Below are 20,904 nucleotides of genomic sequence, written 5' to 3'. Positions count from 1 at the left end.
CTACAGGCAGTTTGTCATCCCCGAGGAGACGTCTTCCCCTTCCTTTCTGACCCGTTTCCTCATCAGTCTGTTATCAAAAGTTAAACAGTGTTAAAAAATGAACAAAAAGCATAACAGCCGCCCCCAACACATCTCTAATTTTTGTGTATCTTTGTTACAGGGCTGTGATGAAAAGGTGTGCTGTTATTCTCACTAAAACGGGAACATTTTGTTTGGAATCTAATTTTAATTTAGTTGTGGAGGTCAGTATCAGTTGTTAACAAGCTGGCAGCCCTAAGGTCTGACAGGTTGTGATAAGACCTTGGCTCCTGTTATGCTTGATTAGTAGCCTCCTAAATGGCTTTATTATGAGGAGCAAATAGACTCTGGAACGAATGCGTGGGACAAAGCTGGTTTCAAAAACCACTGCCTCCCCTTGTCTTTGCAACAGAGGAAGAACCTGTGTGTGCGTGTGTGTGCGTGTGTGTGTGTGCGTGCATGCGTGTGCGCGCGCGTGTGTGTGTGTGCGTGTGTGTGTGTGCGTGTGTGTGTGTGTGTTTGTGTTTGTGTATGTCTGTGGTCATGTTTGTGTTATGTGTTACTGTACTCACAGAACCATTTGGAACCACCCAGCACTTAGCAAGCTCCTCAAGCTGCTTTGGTCCCCAGAGACAGTGATGAATGGATGCTTCCAGGACACAAAGACCGGTGTGTGACAGAAAGTAATCACACATTCCCCCCTTTGTAAGCTCCTTCCCAAAGAGCTCTGATTAAAAGCTAAAACGTGATATTCCAAAAGGAGTAAAGGATTTTGAATAGAGACATGTGAACGCTAAACCATTTATCATGCAAGTGTTTGATATGGCATACCCTAAATTTTTAAATAAATATGTACATCCTATACATACACAGACATTTACCCTTTTTTGTCTGTGACATGAATGCTACTACAACATGTAAATTGTAAAGGATATTCTATGTCGTCAGATAATTTTACTGCAAAGGTAAATGAAGTGTGCAAAATTGGAGAGAGAAAGACAGAGAGGCACATGTTCTGTGTTTTTCTGCATTGGGAAAAATTATTCATATTAAAAGGCAATTTTTAATAAATGTAAAAATGATCTAATTTCTAAAATGTTATTTTAGTGTTGTTTGGCAAATTAGACCTGAGCTCATTTATATCACAAAGAAAAAAAGGCACATTTCTTTGCTTTCCAGAGATTAACTGCAATTCCTGTTAAGGGAAGAGCCAATATTCCCATTTGTGGCACACTTCCACAAAAACTCTTTCAGTGCACAAAGATCCAAGCTATTCTCACATGCTAACTGCTTCCTAACTTCTTCTAAGTTAAGGGTAAAAATTTAGGAAACACTGGATAGATTTGCTTTGGAATAGTACTTGTGTAGTTTTTTTGAAGAATGTCACCCAAAGGAGCTTCATTTTTGGTTTCTACTGACTGACAGAAGTAGCGTATGTGTAACTTGCCAAAATAAAACTAGGTAGCTGAACACAGAGCTCACTGGCTGAAAACAGAATACAGAGTATGTATACAGGGGTATATACCAAATGCTTGGTATTTTATCTGTCGTCCTTACCCCAATTTCAATCCATGCAGTTATTTAAACTCATAGGTTACCAGCTTGGCAACGCAAACCGACACACAGCAAGACATTAGTACACTTTCCACAGATAGCACAGTCACTCATTCTACATGGAAAATAATCAAATTCATCAAATACAATGGACAATCCCATTGACCTAAGACCTTGCTAACATCCACCTGGCATAAGCTACAATGTAACAATGCCTCCAACACAAATTAAAGACAACATTACCAGAAAAGAAAAGACAGGTAATGATCATGAGGCAATGAAACAGTTCATGCGGTGAGATCACTGTCAAACTAGTAAAGAAGCAACATCAAATCTATTTAACATCAAATAACTTCAAATCTATGTAATATATATTATATGCATATATTGAACATGCATTAATTAAAATGCACAACCAAATATTTTACTTGGAGCTAGCACTATCTAGAGCAACAAAAAGTACATCTAACAAAGTTGCAAGAAAGATGATACATGCAGAACATGACTGATTGCATCTAAACATGCATTAGGCCCCTACACTGTGCTTTCATGCCTAGTTCGTACATGCCTCAATGTGCACACATATGTGTCATACATAATACATATAATACAACAAATTCCCATAATGCAACTACATACTGTAAATAAGGGAAAAGTGAGTTATGCTTGAAAGGGGCAGCCAAAATCCAGTCAATAAAGGTGGATTGCAGCAATCCCAGCAGGAGAGGACCAAAGCCTGAACCAGGATCAGGATCGAGTAAGCGGTGAGGAAAGGGCGGATTCGTTAGATGTTATAGACGAAGAATCTGCAGGCCCCACTGATCGATGGTATGTGGATCATAAAGGACAGTCCACTGTCAAGTGTCATCCTGAGGCTGTTGGCAGTCTTGGAGGCTGACGCAGTAGTTCTCTCCAAGGCGATGGAGAGGTCGTATAAGGGAGAGGGTTGAGCAGAGATGTGAAGAGGCTCAGTCTTTGCCAAGTGAAGCCTCAGGTGATGGTTAGACCTCCACGGTGAGACGTCAGCTAGGCTAGCCGAGACGCATGACGATACCTGTGTGTCAGATGGGGGAAACGAGATAAACAGTACAGATTCTACACAATTATCATCACTATAACAATAATGTGATTAACCATGGGAAGAAATAACAGAGCCAAGTGATCTTGTGTACAGGAAGAGCAGGAGGGGGCCAGGCATAGAGCCCTGCAGGATATTATACATCAGTAAAATTTACAGAATGTATTACATTCCATTAAAGTGCACTACATTGAGAGAGGGAGAAATCATAAGGTTCAGACCTGGAAGAAGAATGGAGTGGCCTGTAGATACAATCAATAAATTAATTGATAACTAATGAATTTAACAATGTTGCCTTTTATATACAACATATATACTACCACTACCACCACCACCACCACTACTACTACTACTACTACTACCACTACCACCACTACCGCTACTACTACTTCTACTACTATCACCACCACTACTACTAATAATAATAATAATAAGTAGTAGTAGTAGCAGCAGTAGTAGTGGTAGTAGTAGGAGTACTATTACACAAAGTGTTTTGCATTCAATTTGTATAGAAATAATAAATCTGACTACCTGTAATTAAAAAGTCTTGCTCTAATTGTGGAAGTGTCATATGATCAGTACCTGATGACCTAATGTGGTAAAGGTATGTAAAGGTATTTACCCCTTTGTCTTGATAAAACTATGTCTCCATTAGAGTGCGCCTTGGTGCACTGTAAGAACACGCTGAGGCGCTGCCATGTTGCACATCACCAGAGACGGGGGTATCGTTTTAATTAGCTTCTGTGCTTCAGTTGTTACTGCAATTAGTGGTGATGGGCTTTTTTGCCCTGGGTTTCTGTACAGACATTCCCCGGCAAGGCATCCCTGGGGTCTACATCTGGATGTTAGTTCCTTTGTGTTTTCCATTTCTTTCCTTGTTAAATCTCTTAACTTTGTTTGCAATCTTTCCTTTAGTTATGTTACATTAGTGCAAAAAATAACTTTGTTGGAAAAAAACTGAGATGGAATATCACATCTTAGAGCAGAGGAGAATTATATATAGACTACAGTACTTCTGCGTTTTATTTATTTATGTATTTAGCAGATGATCTTGTCTAGGTTTACACAGCAAGATACTACACCCACCAGGTCGCTCATACAAACAAAAGAAAAGAAAAATAAAATCGATTCACTGGGATAAAATCATATGAACAACTTCCTCCATACTTCCCTTGCACTTATCTCTACAAATTATTTGTTCAGATGGAGATTCTAATGTTTAATTTAATTTTTTTTTTTTACAGCCCTTCTCAGTTCTTGGGATCTGCTGAAAGAAACACCTCTGTTTTTGTCTCACAGTTTACCAATCTGTTATGTTGCAATAGTTGTCAGCTGATCCATCTGCAATATGCCAAAAATGCTACATTCCAAACACATTCTAGAGATGTCCTCAGCTAATGCGTTCTTTCAGATAAATAGCTCAGGCTGTAAAATGACAGCACAAAAAACAATAAACCAAGAACCAAAAGCTAACGATTGTAGTGACATGTATTTGTTTACAGAGCATAATAAGTGGGTTAATCCCAAGCTTCCCACAGAATGGCAGTCGGAGCTGTCGCGGGGAAAAAAAAAGACACCAAACATTCACACTTAGCTGCCTTTTCTTCAGACCCTCTCCAGATGAAATGATTACATGATTTTTCAACTAAGCCTTTGCTTGAGGCATGGAATTCAAGTGGCACGTTTCTTTCACTGCTGTCATGGTTTTTCACACTCATGTCTCTTTGTGTCGAGATTCAGGTGGGATCGGGTATGAAAGTGCCCGTTCTGTCCTGAAGGCTCTCCTCTGACCTCAGGAATATTCCTCAACATTGGTGCACCGCTCTGTATCTAAAAATCCAGACTTGTGCAGTATTAATGTAAAACATGAAAAAAAAAACTCTGTGTGGGAGTGTGTCTACCATTTTCTGTCATGTTTTCTCTTTCTCTCTTACACAAAAAATAAAGCATACACAAACGTACAGACACACAGACAAAGAGACCTCCATCACGTGTCAAAAATACCATGCAGTTCTGAGATTGCCATAGTTAAAGCAAATAAGACTTAGAAAAAGAATAATAACCCTGTCTGTGTTTTGATCAATTGATCAGATCTCTCATTGTCAGTGCAACTCCCGACATTATCAATGCACCAGAGGAAAATATATTCTACCCCTTTTCCACTTGGTTAATCTAATATCTAAAGGAAGAAAAACACTGACTCAAAAAACAGGGCTATGGCTGTTTTAAATAACATGTTTATATTTTTATCAGCATTCTGACCAAAGCTAAGCTTAAATGTGTGTTTGTAAAGATTATATCTGCTTAAATAATTTATAAGTATTCCACTGATAGCCTTTTGAAATGACCCCAACTGCTGTGAAAGATTCTTAAAATATGGGCCCTTTTTGCATTTTTGATGATCTTTAGTGGATTTAAGGCCGTCTATTTTTGGGAATAAAGTATTTCTTTGGTTATGTGTTGTTATTATTTTTGAGTGGCACAAAGTTTTTTTTTAACCCCCTTGGTAACGCTTGGTAGGAAGGATCAAAAGGAAGATTTAATGTTACATAGTTGGTATGTCTCTTGGTATTTTGTGCCCACTTTTAAAGGAGCATTAAGTTAGTAAACTCTTACCCATAAAGAATGTGTACCCACAAAAAAGTGTCTTCCATAGTCATGTGGTGATTATTCATACACAGAAAGAAGTGTTTAGGAGTGAGCTCTACCTAATCTTACCAGTTATTGCACAGCAGGACTTGGACAATGTTGCTCTCTATTGCAAACTGTCCACCTTCATCAGACTGAGCCCTGTTCAGTGTCTTATAGTAGTTAATAAACAGTTCAGACATCAGAGAATTAATGGGTCAGAGCTCAGAAGATCAAATCTCTCTGTACACTTTCACTAAGAGTCAATATACAACATGAAACTGTTGTGTCACTCCAAACTTATCAGGGTCAAATGGCTACACATAGTTTTAGGATTACAATTGTTAGATGTGAAATAATAACACAAAGAATAAGAAGAAGGAAATTCATTTATTTGTTTGTGTATTTGTACATGCATATACTTTATAGGATTTAGATTTAAAACTGTATGCAATTTCTAGGAATTTATAACAAAGGGGAAAGATATGTAAGTGTAAGTGAAACATTTAGAGTGATATAAAAAGCAGCTACTTAATGAAAAATAACTTGGCAAGACTGCAATTTGCTACTAAATCATTTACAAAGGTAATCTTTGAAGTAAGGCAAATACCATCAAAAGTGAATTGTTCAGTTTCAAATATGTTCAGACGTGTCTAAACAGATGTGCAAAGTTTAAATGTGAGATATGCCAGAGGAAGAAATCAGGTGACTGATCTCTGTGCAAGGATGATGCTCTGAAAATGGGGAAACCAACAGGGGCCTCTCAAAGTCATTGGGAGCCGCTAATGTCCCAACAGAGCAGCCCCGCAACTCCCAGACCCACACGCTTTCACACCACAGGGAGAACAGATGTGTCCTGATCAGTCAAGAATCCGAACTGAATTTGCCACAACCCTAGTACGTCAGTCATTTAACTGAGCCTTTAAATATTAATGTTCGGCTTTTTCATATCCAACTAAGCTCAGTTCAACTGTTCCACATTTTATGTGTAGTTTAACATCTTGCCTTGCTACATCTTTGATCAAGATTACTGGGGATTTGATCCCTCAAGAGTTTTTAAAAGATTTAATTTCCTTTTCTTTCCAATGCAGAGCTTCTAAAACTCGAACAAAACATCAATTAGCCTGATACAGAACTCATAGAGAGAGGTGAAGTAGGATATGTGCCATTAATATGTCGACATTATATTTCCTCAGTAGCCGTTATTGTTAATTAAATGTACTAGCATGTCTTTTGCAATAAACATGGGGACAATAACGTTTTTTTCCTGCTGAAATTATCTTGAAAACCTGCTGAAATGCAGGACAAAACCAAGACCTACTTATGTATGTATTTTTATCTTGGAATAATTTAGCAGCAAAACAAAACAATGCTGCTGATGGCAGGCTAATTAGTTTACAGGGAGTGTATATTGGGCCAGACTATGGTATAAATATTTTTGTTTACTTCAGCTGGGGTTAGCACTAGTATGTAACATTCCGGTCCTTTCCAAGTCTGTTGTGATGATTTGGACCTGTGAGGAAATGTTCCTTAGACTTTAGGCATGTAGGTAACAGACAAAATGTTACCTAAATGCCTAAAATGAGCATTAATTTCACTTTTAACCTATTCTTTTATTTTAAATCATGTTATATGACATTGGGGAGGCTTTCTTGTATCTTAAAAGGACCTGTGTGGAGAGAATATAATTTCTGGGTGTGTCTAGGCATAATGTTCTCTTGAGGGAGATCCTCCTCCCATACTTTTAATACCTCAGCCCTAACCACAACTGTAACTGCAGTATATCCCAAACTCCAGCCCTAACCCTAACATATTGTAACACACCCCAGATAGCCCCCTGTCACTGTGAGAGTGAGAATGATAAGTATGGAAATAAGTAAAAGTATATATACTTCACGTCCAAATGAACAAGGCTGGTCACACTACAACAATAACTACAAAAAAAGAAATGATTACTTACACCTTTACCAACAGCAAATCACTTTCAGATCTAAAAACATTTAACAATAAACCATCCAAGCAATTAATGCTGTTTTAGAAAAGTGATGCAGAGGCTGTGACAGTGTAGAGTACTTGAAAGGAATTAACAGAAGGGTATCCTGAAGGGAAACAATGGAAAACAGTCCGTGAAAAACATACTGACATCAATAGTTTAACATTAGTATTGCATCAAGGCTAAAAAAAAAAAAAAAACATTTTCTCCAAACATGTCCTAAGTACTTTGAAATAAAAATCCAGGGATTAGTTGGGTATCAGAATCAGAATTTATTGGTCAGGCATGTTTCTACACATATACACACATACATACATACTCACAAGGGAAGTGACCCTTATAAGGCTGGTTTATAAATGGCCTGTCCAACAAAACATTTTATCTGGAGTTTTGTTGCTCATGGAACAAACCTTGGTGGCATATGACTAGGGGGAAGAGATGCAGCAACCCCCCTGCTGCCGTTTAAGGAAGTCACCAAGGATTTGCTTCCTGCTTCCAGTGAACGACGGGTGAACCAAGGATTCTTTCATTTGCATAAACACTTAGAAAATGGGTCATTTAAATAATTAAACATGCATTAATACGAATGGGGAATTACCGTTCAGACAGAATAGATTTAAATATTTCTATCCCTGTCACAAATGCAGAGCTGCAGCCTGGAAACGGTAGTGAGAGACACTCCAGAGAGGACCAAATGATATTGTAAGAGGAAGTGACATCATTTACGAGTGTCTTGCTTGGATTTCATGCACAGATCTATACGAATACCAGAGTCATTTCTGAATTTCTTTAAAAGGATTTGCTGTTGGTCATGAGTAGCACTGTCACATTTCAGCTAGAATGAAATGTTGAATAGCATATGTGGAAAATTAGAAGTGAAATTGGATGATTGTAAACACTATATTCAGTCAACCATGTATGGCATAAAGCATGCTCTACGACTACAGAAGCATTTTATACCCATAGTTACACTGGTTTCATACTTGCCAAAAAACAAGATTACGTTTTACAAAAATTAAAACTGACTTCTAAAACTCAAAACACATTTTATACATAGATTTTAAATACAAAATAAAAGATAAAAAAATATATACACTGCACATAAGATAAAACATTTAACATATTTAAACTTATAAACTTATAACGATAAAAAACACACTTATGTACACTTATATAGACACAATTCCTTCACCATAAATACATCATTCCAAATGTTTGTACATGATGCTCAGCATTCCATATGGGATTGATATTATTGATATTTTAACCACTTTATTTGCATTTATATATATATATATATATATATATATATATATATATATATATATATATATGAGCACAAGCAATGTCAGTGACAAGAACGTGCGCTTTAGTCTAAAATAACCATTTTGCCTGTAGTCAAGAATGATACATATTATTCTACTTTTGCAACTATATGTAAATACATTGTGAAATTCCTTCAGCCCTCATACAATATCCTTTATCTACCAAACTCCTGGTTTACATAAGGATGTTTTCCATTCTATACATAGCAGAAATAAGGATCCAGTAATTAGTATAAGGCGTACAAGCGTGAAATGATGAGGCTTATGTAGCAATCGCTGAGGGAAGCTTACGCCAGGTGGTCCCCTCTCTAGTCGTTTTTGTAGAGAGCTACAGTTTCAGAAATGCCTTTGTCAGCTTCCATCTATCTGTTCTGAGGGAGAAACCAGATGCTTCCTCAAGTAATTATTTCCCACGCAATAACTGTGAGCTGACAAGCTGAATGTGCGTCAGCTTAAATTGCCTCTCCTCGACCCGTGGTCCTGCGCCTCCGGGCGGATCGGGGTCGCAAGGTGCAGCTGAGGTCTTGGTAAAGTAACTTAATGGTCCTGAAGGTGTGAACCGCGGGCATGGGCTAGAGCCCTGTGCAAGCACTCTGCGTGCCCGGCCTTCAGACACCAACTGCAGCAGAGGTGTTTCACTGCAGCACGGCTAATTGCATGTTAGGCTTAATGATCAGAAGAAACGCACAGCTCCGACACGGCATAAACAGTGTTCATTGAAATACATAAGCAGCGAACATCATTTTTTTTTTTAGTTTCATTGTGAAATAGACAGAATGAAACTAATTTGTGAAGAGGTATCTGGCCATAGTATGACATGCATTTACAAAACATTTTATCGTGGCTAACATTTATATTATAAATATCAAGCTGAAACGGTTTTTTCTCAAAGCTGTTTTGAAAGACGGTGGTTGATTGCCATTGTTATCTTGAACGTGGACAGCTTTTTTGGGGGCAAATTTCTTTTGTATTTCCTTCTACATTGTATTTCGTGTCAATATTTTTTTTTAATTGACTTTAGATACGCATATAAGCATATAACATATTGTTTCAGAGCTCAATGTCTGAAAATTACACAGTGTTTTAAGAAAACATTTACATTTGCTGTGCCTCTTTCAACCCTCACTGAGTCCCAGAGGGTTTGTTCAGGACTTCATCCAGTAAAAACAATTAAAGGACACTTGCAATTAACTGGTGCAAATAGTGTTTAATTACAATTTAAAAGTTAATTAAAACTCCATTAATATGGTGTGTAAAGCACAACATCAGAAACTTTTAATGTGTTTCCCCAAACTGAAGCTAAATCTCAGTGTTTTTCCCCTCAGATTCAAGTAGTATCCAAAATGTATCTCATTGTACATATCTACAGATCTACAACCACAGATTTAAAATGATGTAAGTGATCTAAGTTGCTATTATTTAGTGCAAATTAATATTAATATTATAATAAATAATAACCATCTGAGCTTGTAAAATGAATATTTATTTTGAAAATAAAAGGTTCAAACTATATGCTTAGAAAGCACTTTTAAGCAGCCCACACATGGACCTGCCATGAAATCCAAACAATCCCAGCTCTGGATGGTGCCTGAGAAACCTCTCAGCATTCTCCATGTAGTGCTACCATGCACCATCTGCGAGGCAAGCGTATTCAGCCCTGCAGCGTATACCAGCCCACTCTTATCTCTCATATGTGCGCCATACTCCATGTTGTCATAGAATGGATGAATGGACTTATTCATGTTGAGAATGTTACATGGGCTCTGCAAACAGATGGCACTGGAGTCAGAGACAGCAGAGCATTAATCTTACGGCGCTAGTGAAACCACCAGCCCTCTGCAGCTGGCGTTTTCATCATCTCATTCAGATTATAGGGATAGCAAGAGCTGTCATACCACAAAACTTTTCATTGTGAACTCAGGCATTGCAAGTCTTACTCCAGGGCGGACATAACAGGGTATGGATTTACTTAATTTGCCTGAATATTCTTTTCTCTTTAAGTGCAGCAGAACCCTCCTGTAAGACAGTTTAAAAATAAATAAATAACAAGCCTGAACTGCTTCCACTGCCAAGTAACATAAATATAGAGGCTGGCAGTCAGTTTTATTCTTTTGTTGGATGAGTTGGTTGTTATATGAAGGTTCCAGGTCTGATTTCCAGGTACGCTATTGGACCCTTGAACATGTACCCTTCAGTAAATACACAGGTTTATTAATGAATAACAATAAATATTGCAGCAGCGTAGCACAGTGGCAAGGAGCAGGGTTTGTAAGCCAAAGGTTCCTGGCTTGATTCCCCACTGGGGCACTGTTGCTGTACCCTTGGACATGGTACTTAACCTACATTTGCCTCAGTAAATATCCAGCTGTATAAAAGGATACCATGTGAAAATTGTAACCTGTGTAAGTCGCTCTGGATGAGAGTGTTTGCTGAATGACAATAATGTAATGTATTGTAAGTAATGTAAAATGCTAGCTCTGTAAGTCATCCTGCATGAAGCTATCTACAAACTAAAAATATGTTAAAAAGGATTTCAGCCAAGCCTCGTTTTAGAGTTATGGAGAGCCTATACGAGACCAACGCACCGTTACTGCATTAATGCCAGTGTTTGAGAGGACGCAGCTCCACCAAGACGGCCGCGACGACAGCACAGCATTAATCTTACAACATTAGCGTAATCGTCAGCCTTGCAGAAGTCACCAGCAGCTACACTACTTCCATAGCTAAGGTATTCATCATCTGTTGAAATGATTAGGATAGCAGTACATGTCATGCCATAGAACTTTTTTTTTGCTGTGGAAAGTTAGGAATCATAAATCTTATTTTAGGGAGAAACGGAGCAGAGAAGGAAGAGCGCTTCAATTTTTTTTCTCATTAACTTGATGAAAAACCTGAGGGCATATTTGCACCATGGAACAATGAAATCTTCCGTTGTAATACCTGTGCTGAGAGCAGTAATATGATTCACGATGCCAAACCATGACATATCTTATGATACTCACCCAAAGCTCTCCAACTCAATATTAACTGAATGCAGTGTCAGGGGACCTTACTATCTCTATCACACATTTCATATCTTTGAAATGCAATATTTGAAAAAGGTTCAATATCTTGACAATCCTTTCTATAAAATTGTTCTTTGTGTCACCAGTGTCATTATCATTAACTTTATTTTCCTTCCTTCCATTTAAAAAGCATTTCTGGTTGCAATGAGGAGTCAGTGATTCAAAAACAAACTAGAGTTGTAAGATTAGCCCAGAAATGGCTAGTCACAGTTTGACAATGTCAGACAACTAACTCTCACCAAGCTGTAATGCTTGGGTGTCCTTTATTTCTCATGTGATCAGTGTACATTTCTTCACCAACACCAATCCTTGCCCTGGAAATTCATTACTTTTGATTTTTCCACATATGTGAATACTAGCGAATATAAATAACAACAATCTTCTATGCAGCAGAATATGAATAGCAAGTGTTTTATACACAGTGGAAATGACTTATGTTGTCATTTCAGTGGTACCAAGACGCCCAATATGACCAGTGTTGGTTTTCTACTGGATTCTGACGGTTTCTCTTGACAGCAGCTTTCTGAGAGAGGCCAGGTGTTTCTTTGCCCTGTTTTAAGGACAGCTTCATTGCTGCACCCTTGGCTCCGCCTGCCTGGGTCCCCAGACAATCTCATTGCCTCAGTGAGGGGCAAGGTGGGGACGGGCACTAAAAGCTCTGAACCGAATATCCTCTCTGGTCCCGTACACTCTGTTCCTTTGTAGAGGGGCATCCCCAAGAGAAAACATACTGTTTCCTAATTTCATGCATCATCTGCAATCACTGTTGCACTGTGTGTATATATATATATATATATATATATATATATATATATATAGTTCAGGTGACTGAGATCATTCCCTGTAGCAATGTGGAAAAATGACAAGGCAGTTTGTTCAAACAGAATACATTAGATTGTATTTTATTGCTGTGGTTTTGTTTTATAGCAGAACATATGCATCAAACTTTCTGCAATTACAAAACCAGAAGTGACTAATATAACCCTGCTTAACACCTTACTTTTCCATCTCCCAAGACATGAACAGGTACCATTTGACAGCTTCAACTACTTTACTGGCCCAGTGGTAAATAGTCATTTTGGAGGGCTGTCAGTTAGTCTGTCAGTGAGTAAGTGGCATCACTGTTTACTCCAGACTCTGAATAAAAGAAGGATCAATGTTTTATATGACAATAGGAGAAGTGCCTGAAAAAAAAACGCAATACAAACCTTTAAATGATGTATTATATATGATCTATATAACTTTAATGATCAGTTTAAATCCATACGACAAGTTTGTTTTTTTACCACCTTCTGAGAAGAAAGAGATGGGTGTCCTTATTTGTACTTTTCGGAAAGGAGAGGATTATCAAATTGATTTGGAGCAGCCTTGTGTTCACGGCAAAGTCAATAACAGCTCTGCCCGCTCTCGAAGACAGTGGCTGAAATACGCACATGTCATACTGTGCGTAAGGAAGAAGGCAATTTCTTTGCCCCATACCAGTCAGAAAATTACTACAGCATCTAAAAAACATTAGGGCTGTTAAACACATCCAGCTATCTTCTCTCAGTGTGTCATGCTGGCATGTGGAACAATTGACGAGATCTATCACGGCTGAACCGCAAGCGAGTTAAAGATAATCTCAGTCGGGTCAGCCGTGGACACAGTGTTGCTCCCTCTATCTTTTCTCGGCTGCGGACACAATCTCCTTCTGTAGCCTCTCTCAAGTGCCAAGCGAAAATGAATGGCTATCATTTTCAGGGAGAGATGTGGGGTGAGCGAGAGCGCTTTCCTCATTATAATGGCATGTCAATGCTTTGATGTGGAATGTCCTTCAGAATTCAAATGGATTACTGCAAAACAAAGGTGTAAATCTGCCTCAGCGGAGACCTCAGTCACTTCATCGGTGAAGATTTACTTGTTAGAATTATCAAACAGAATGAAACACTGTGCTTGACTGAAACAGGTTTTTCTCCCCTCTTGATGGATGTCTTGACTTAGACTTTTTGGGTAAAGTTTTTCTTGGACACAGCGTACATTGCTGTGGAGGCGAAACCTGACTCCTTCCCAGTTCCTACAGAGATGTAAAGGAAGGGCTCCCAAATGGCTCAGCCAGATAAGGTGCTTTGTTACAAGCCCAGGCAGAATCTTACAGTTCAGACCCAGGTTTGAGCCCGAGCTGTGTCATTCAAAGAGACCAGCCAGAGGTCTGTAACAGTGGAATGAAACTGGCGTTATCCTGCCAGGGTAGGGCATATTTCATCATCCCGGGTTCCCTTGTCGCACCCTGCAGCTCACTAAGTGTCTATGTGTTGCTCAAAGTAGGTTAGGGAGTTGTACCTGTGTTTGCACCTCTTTTTGGTGTTTGCTCCCCTTATGCACAAAGAAATCTGGCTTTCAACCAGAGGGTTGCACTTTAGATTCCTGTGCTTTTAACCAGGAAGTTGCAGTTTAGATTCCCAGATGAGGCACTTTTGTTGTATCTTTGCATAACCTGTACTGCTTCAGTAAAAGTATCCAGCTGTATAAGTAGACATGCAAAAATGTTAGCTATGCATGTCACCCTGGATAAGAGTGTCTCCTGAGCTAATAAAAAATATAACACCCAAGCCTCTCTTAAGCCTCTGAAGGGCTTCTCTGGCCCTTTCATCAGTGGTAGTAGTGCTGAAAATGGATAGGCAATGAGATGTTATCAGCACTCTGCAAATGGACTCTCATCCATATTCAGCATGATGGAAGCAGAAAGAGCAATTGAGTTTGACTCAAGGTACATATGTGTCTGTGAGAAGATACACTTGATTACATTGAAGGACAGTTAAGTGTCTTTAACAAGGAAACACCGCACTCTGGAATACGATGTGACAAACTCACGACCATAGGGAAAGATACAGTTCATCTGGGACTGAGTCCAGGTGCAAGGTTTCCCTGGGTTTGAAACAGTTGATTTTATTAAGTTAAAGGGATGAGGAGAGCACAAATTGTCAATAGAGAGATAAATCTTTTGCCATGCAATTTAAATTTAATTTTATAAAGTTATATATTATAATAACAAACAGGCAAAATCAATATAAGTTTTTTTTCTATGAAAATGTATTCCAATTACCATATTGTTAGTCAGTATCTGTATTTTTATAACGTTCACTTTAGCATCCCAAAAGCTCTTATAGTTTTTTCTTTTAGTGATGTTGAACTGAGAATTACTTTAAGATGAACTTTAGCTCCCCACAGAGGCCACTTCATATATGCATCCATCCATTTTAATGTACCATTATCAATGTCAAGCAAACAAAGTCACTATCGAAAATTTCATAGTTGGACAGAAACAACTTATATTGACCTGTTTTTGTACTGCTGATCCCTCAGAATATTTAGAAACTGTACTGGATATGGAGTTGGCATGGACAAAAAATAACCTGAATATAATGATTCGATTTGAATTTGCCCAATGCTAGAATAATAACTACTGCGATTCTTGCTGTAGATTATTTTTTCACGACTGTTTCTTTAATTTTATTCTATCTTCAAGAAAACAATGAATGACCTGTGAATTATAATAGTTAAACAACGGTGTGGGTGCATGATTTTAATCTGAGCTACAGCACTGTCATTGCACCCTATGACTACAATACTGGGCATGTACGAAAGGAAAGACAAATAGAGTGTGTGTGTGTATATATATATATGTATATATATATATATATACACACATATACAGAACACGTATATGTGTCTATATATACACACATATACGTATATATGTACGTATATATATATATATATATTTCAGCCACAGTGGTGCATATATAGCCATCATGGTGTTAAGAAAATGAATACTTACAACACCTTCTGGAATCATCACTTTAATAATTCATGTTAAAATAAAATATGATTACAATAATCACTGTCTAAAGTCTGTTCCCCATCGTAATGGTAGAGTCATCGAAGACAACATTAATAATAGTGCACTTTTTTAAAGACAATTAAAAAAGAACAAATAAACATTGCATTTTAGCATTTTAGATGTTAGAATATTATCCAGCTGATTCCTACAGCACATTTCTGTATGCTCACAGTGGAACTCCAGAACCCCTACAGACACAATAGTCACTTTCACCAGAAAAGAAACCTATGATAACCAGACTCTCCCCACTATAGGCTTGAGACAGACAAACGAAGAGTTAACGGATCACCTGCCCACACCACAGATAAATACATTTATAGAACACTATGTCATTTCTAAGGAGGAAATAGACTGTGTACTGTGTAGTGCAACATACTATACAGTGATTAGAAGATGTTTTAGGCAACCAATACTCACAGTGGCGAGTGACAGGCAGAGCAGGCGTAGCCAATCACTCCCACTTAATGTAACAAATATCTAAAAGTACCGTACAGGGAGGAACGGATGTGGCAATTTCATCTGGAAAATATAACTCTTGCAGACAAAATTCAAGCAGTAGTGCACGTGCAATCCAATCTGGACGGAAACAGAATGACAAAAAGGGGGTATACAGGGGATAAGAGGAGCATAAGACATTATTGCGTCATCTCCGCCGAAGCCTCTTAAGTCTCATTTGGCACTTGACATGACGTCTCCACAGGAACGTCCATTTTGCCTACATTTACTGCCTCGGGTCGGGTGCTGGATGCATTTGCAGTGCTACATTAGGATGCAGTCAGCCGATCTGCTGCAGCAGCCTGCCCTATGGACGTCTCCCAACTGAAAGTCACTTTGTTATGGGGAGGTCGCTCACTTACACATCAGAGAAGACATCTGTCTCTTCAGGCAAAACAATGCTGGATTCAATTCCCACAACACTTTCTCAAGATCTAACTTCCTGCGGATCAGATATTAGTTAATGCTAACTGATCCCAATGATCCCAATAGAACTTATTCCACCTACACATGCGTGACTGAAGGCAAGGTGGAGGGGGGAAGAAGGTGAGCAAAAAGGAAAAAGCAAGGTAGGAAGACAGCGGAGAGGGGGGGGGGGATAGGGAGAAGGAGGAATGGGACAAAGAAAACGGGTGGAGAAGGTAAAGTAGGGAAGACAAGATAGAGCAGGCAGAAAGATCTTTAATATTGAACTAAGGACAATATGCAGAGGTGTCAGCTATGACATTTTTACCATGTGGGCGAACAGAAGTCAGACCTCTACAGATTGCATCTAAAGCAGTCCTATTGCCTACACACATCTACCTCTGGCACACTTGCCCTATCACTGCTGAAAATCACAGAAGAGAGAGATATCACTACTTCACACAGCTCCGATAAGGCTAGGATGAAGCTGCCGCAGCTTGAGAATGGTGGAAAGGCGCAGTACACAGTCTTTGGTCACTAAACTCTTAGAGGGGTGATTCAAGTATGACGCTATAATTGTTTTTTTTTTTTATTTTTGTTTCTTAGGAGACTACAGACAGGTCAGTCGGTGGTTTCAGTGGAACCGTCCCATAGCCTCGGCTGCCTTTGCTCGAACAAGAGGGTCGGGATCCTGGAGCAGCTGAACCAAACCTGACAAGACAGAATACTGTCACATCAACTAGAGAACATTTACCTCCTTTAAAGGCTTGTTCTTAAATAAAACCTAGGCAAAGTGCTCTAACAGTCCACGCTTTTATACAGAGCAAACAAGTGACACCATGTATTGTACATGGCTATTTACCAGGTGTTTGTGTGTGTGCTCAGCTGAACACTTTGCCTAGGATTTGTTGTTGAATCCTTTTTGACTTGTGGCAAAACTTGAAATTAATTCCAAACTAATTAAATATGCAGGGAAAATTCAAGGACAGATATCAGATAAACTACTCAAAATGTTTCAGTGAATATAAAGGTGCTCTTTTAGCCTGTATATTGTTAGTGGATGAAACTGCAAACAAGAAGGGAACATCAAACAGAATCACTTACCCTTTGTGAGACTCCCCATATTCATATGTGAGAAGTACTCCTCTGGAAGATTTCCTAAAAGAAAACCTAGAAATCATAATGGAAAAGCAAGTCAGTATCTGAATGGATGCCACATTGCTGAGTCTTTAAAGTCTCCTGGTGCAAAAAAGAAGTTGGACTACTGTACAGCACAAGTAAACATAAACTTAGTAGTCACTGTTTCTGTCTGCTAGAATGAATAGGGAGTTAGACAACTTGACTTGTAACCAGGAGACTGTGTGTTCAAATGCCAGGGCAGCACTGTAGTATAATGGTAAGGCCTGTAACCCTAAAGTTGTCAGTGTGAATCCCTGGTGGGGCATTGCTGTTGTACCCATGGGAAATGTACTTAATTGAAATTGCCTCAGTAAATATCCAGCTGTATAAATGGATAACGTGTAAAAAGTGTAAGCTATGCGAGTCATTCCCGATAAGAACGTCTGCTAAGCAACAGTAACGTAATGCAACTAAAATCCCAGGTGGGACATTACTTGCATACCTGTATTGCTTTTCAGTAACTGTCCAGCTGTATAAATGGATAATGTGCGATTAAAAAATACGGGACCCTTGGTATGAATTGAAATAATAATAACGGCCTTTATTACATTGCAAAATGAACAGGGTTATAAAAACAGGGGTATGTGCAGAGTACTTGGGAAACATTAATATTCATTACAGATACAGCTACGTCTCTAAGAGTGAAGACTAAATGAGTAATTAGGCCTATTATCCATAATTACAGAAAAAAACAGAAAGCAATATGCATAGTTCTAACTCAGCTCCTAAATAATAATAATAAAAAGCCTCAAGAAACTACCCTAGTCAGCACTTGGATGAAATCATTGTCAATCAAGCTGGAATGTTCTTAATGCCAAGAGCATTCATATTTCATTTGCTCCTGAAGTTAAGCACACTGGCAACACAAGTTTGTATTTTATTCTATTTGAGGTTTAAAGCAAGGAGATGCTCACTTTAAGTTTTAAATGCAATAAAACACTTTACCTGTTCACATACTGTGAACTTTCGGTGATACAGGGCAAAGCTCACATTTTTGCTTCGTGGTTAAATTTTTTGTGGCACTTGTGGCACTGCAGTAGACTGAATGAAAAAAGTCTGCAAGCCAACCTAACTGGCTTGGTATTGTAGCTACCTACTGTAACAAACTGAATGGGACAAGACTGCACACTCAACAGCCCACCATTACATTTTACATTAAAAAGTCATTTCTCCAAAAGAAAATGCTGTTAATAAGCTGACTCATCATCCCAGTTGTAGTTATATTTTTGCATCAAAAATAAGCTTGTGCTGCAGAGCTGGTGCAAAGCGGCTATGTGCACAGCCTCAGCATGGACACCAGAGTGAAACTGCTTTTGCATGAAGTTCCCCCCCCACTGTCATAATTTAACTGTATGACTCAATACAGAAAGTCTTCCCTGGTGTCACTGGTATTGATTCTCTCCATTCTCATTTGCACCTCAGGGTACTAGATAGCGGGCTGGCTAAATTGCACAGTGCTTTTATCTGTCTCTAGTCCTCTATCGTGTATATTTGCAACATAACCACTGATGTGGCCCACACACTCCTACTGGTAGTTTCATCTGGTCATAACATTACTGTGAATTTGGCTGAACTAATCAGCCCATAATAGTTTGATTGAGACAACGATGTTATTGCCATTATTATAGGGCAATTTCTTCCACAGCCACAGTTTTAATATGACGATGGAGAAAAGTGGATTAAATTAAGTATCCGACCCAACAGTGGTGGAGGCAATAAGATGACCACTGGAAACTTCTCCCTGGAGTGAGCATCCTAAAGTGATGTTTTTAGTGGTAAAAACAGACCCACACACACAGATCTGCATCGTCTTACCGATAAACATGGCGGCGCTAGCTCGAACCTCAGCCCAGTTGCTTTTGAAGAACTGGATAACGGTGATGTGGTAGAAGTTGAGCATGCCTGGGAAGTCTTGAATCTAAGAGAGGAAATTAAACAAATAAAACAGGCATCTCAGCTATTCCAGTGAGCACTGTTACACAGAGATCAGGAGTGAAAAGCGCTATTTGTCATTCAGTAGCGGTGGTATGGTTCAGCTTGGCTCAGTATGGTATTGTGGGTTACAGTGGTTCAGCAGCAGTGCTGTGGTTTAGTATAGTAGTACAGTAGGCTCAGAGTGCCTCAGCGAAGTGGCTCTTTGTGGTTGTGGGGTTCAGTGTGGCAGTGCTACTCACAATGTATTTGGTGAGGTCATTGATGAACTCGCCATAGTGCAAGCCTTTGTCCTCGTGCAGGTGATTCTGAAACATGGAGGTTATCTGCTCTGAGCCCACCACCGGAGCACACACACGCATGGCGTACTTACAGGCCTGTGGGGACAACAAAGAACATACGGAGCACCCATCAGTCACTCTTACAGTTCATTCCGCTGATTTACTCAGCAGAGGCCCTTACATATGGCAGCTTCACAGCTCTAACTAAAGACTGAGGATTCACAAGTCCCATAATGGTTGACTCTAAAATGAGCTGTGAATCACACACTTTTTACTGACATGAGAGGACATGTGTGGAACATTTCCTGCAAAACAGCATTGTGCTCAATTTTGAATGGGGTGCAACTGTTTCTGGGGACAGTGACTCTTGTGGTGTGACTGAATCTCACCTTGACAACTTGCGGGCTGGGGTCACTGAGGTGCAGGAGCAGGCTGACCAGAACATTGTGAATCTGGTCCCTGAAGACAGGTTCTCCTGACCCAAACTTGGACAGGTTACCCAGTAGTGTGATGGAGGCACATCTGATCTCGTCGTTGTCCTGTGGGTTAATCAGGGGTCAGAACTCTGCTACCAGGTATTGTCACAGTAAGTCAAAATGATGCAGTCCATGTAGTTATCATTCATAGTTCAGAGTTATCCTAAATATTGATTTAGGGGAGTAGATTATTGTAAATGTTTGTAAATTAACTTAACCTGTATCTAGTAAGGAAGGCTGACCTGATACTTCTGATAACCGGATAACTCTGATAACCTGGTAATTTGGTGTAAGAAAAAGGACAGGGAAGGGACACTACTGTTTATCTGATTTAGAAATGGTCAGACACCCAGACTGAAAGGGCTGTGTTTTGCCAGTTTTGGCTGACCCTTGTAAATGCCAAAGTCTTACATAAATTCAGGAGCCCTATAAAACATTCTATCCAAAAGACATAAGCTTACAGGACAAAAATAAGTAAGCACTATATCCTCCTAAAGGACACTATGTGCCTGTTTATGTGACGGTCTGAAATGACAATTCTTTTGTGTAGAGCACAATATCAAATAAATGTGACTGAATGGTTTAAAACAATGAG

General features: G+C 39.1%; 1 protein-coding gene across 3 annotated transcripts in view; it reads right to left on the bottom strand.

Annotated features, from left to right (window-relative positions):
* Positions 1-15,578: 15,578 nt before the first annotated feature.
* Positions 15,579-20,904, bottom strand: part of mroh1 (maestro heat-like repeat family member 1) — a 33,160-nt gene continuing 27,834 nt past the window's right edge. For all 3 annotated transcript variants that reach the window (XM_036538450.1, XM_036538452.1, XM_036538451.1), the window contains 5 exons: positions 20,223-20,372; positions 19,795-19,929; positions 19,436-19,538; positions 17,546-17,611; positions 15,579-17,152 (listed from right to left, as the gene is read on the bottom strand). In XM_036538450.1, the coding sequence (XP_036394343.1) occupies positions 17,076-17,152; positions 17,546-17,611; positions 19,436-19,538; positions 19,795-19,929; positions 20,223-20,372 (531 nt within the window). In that variant the 3' untranslated portion in view covers positions 15,579-17,075. The remainder of the gene's footprint in view (positions 17,153-17,545; positions 17,612-19,435; positions 19,539-19,794; positions 19,930-20,222; positions 20,373-20,904) is intronic.

Source organism: Megalops cyprinoides, chromosome 10, assembly GCF_013368585.1.
Source record: "Megalops cyprinoides isolate fMegCyp1 chromosome 10, fMegCyp1.pri, whole genome shotgun sequence".
NCBI lineage: Eukaryota > Metazoa > Chordata > Actinopteri > Elopiformes > Megalopidae > Megalops > Megalops cyprinoides.
This window is presented reverse-complemented; position numbering and strand designations above follow the sequence as displayed.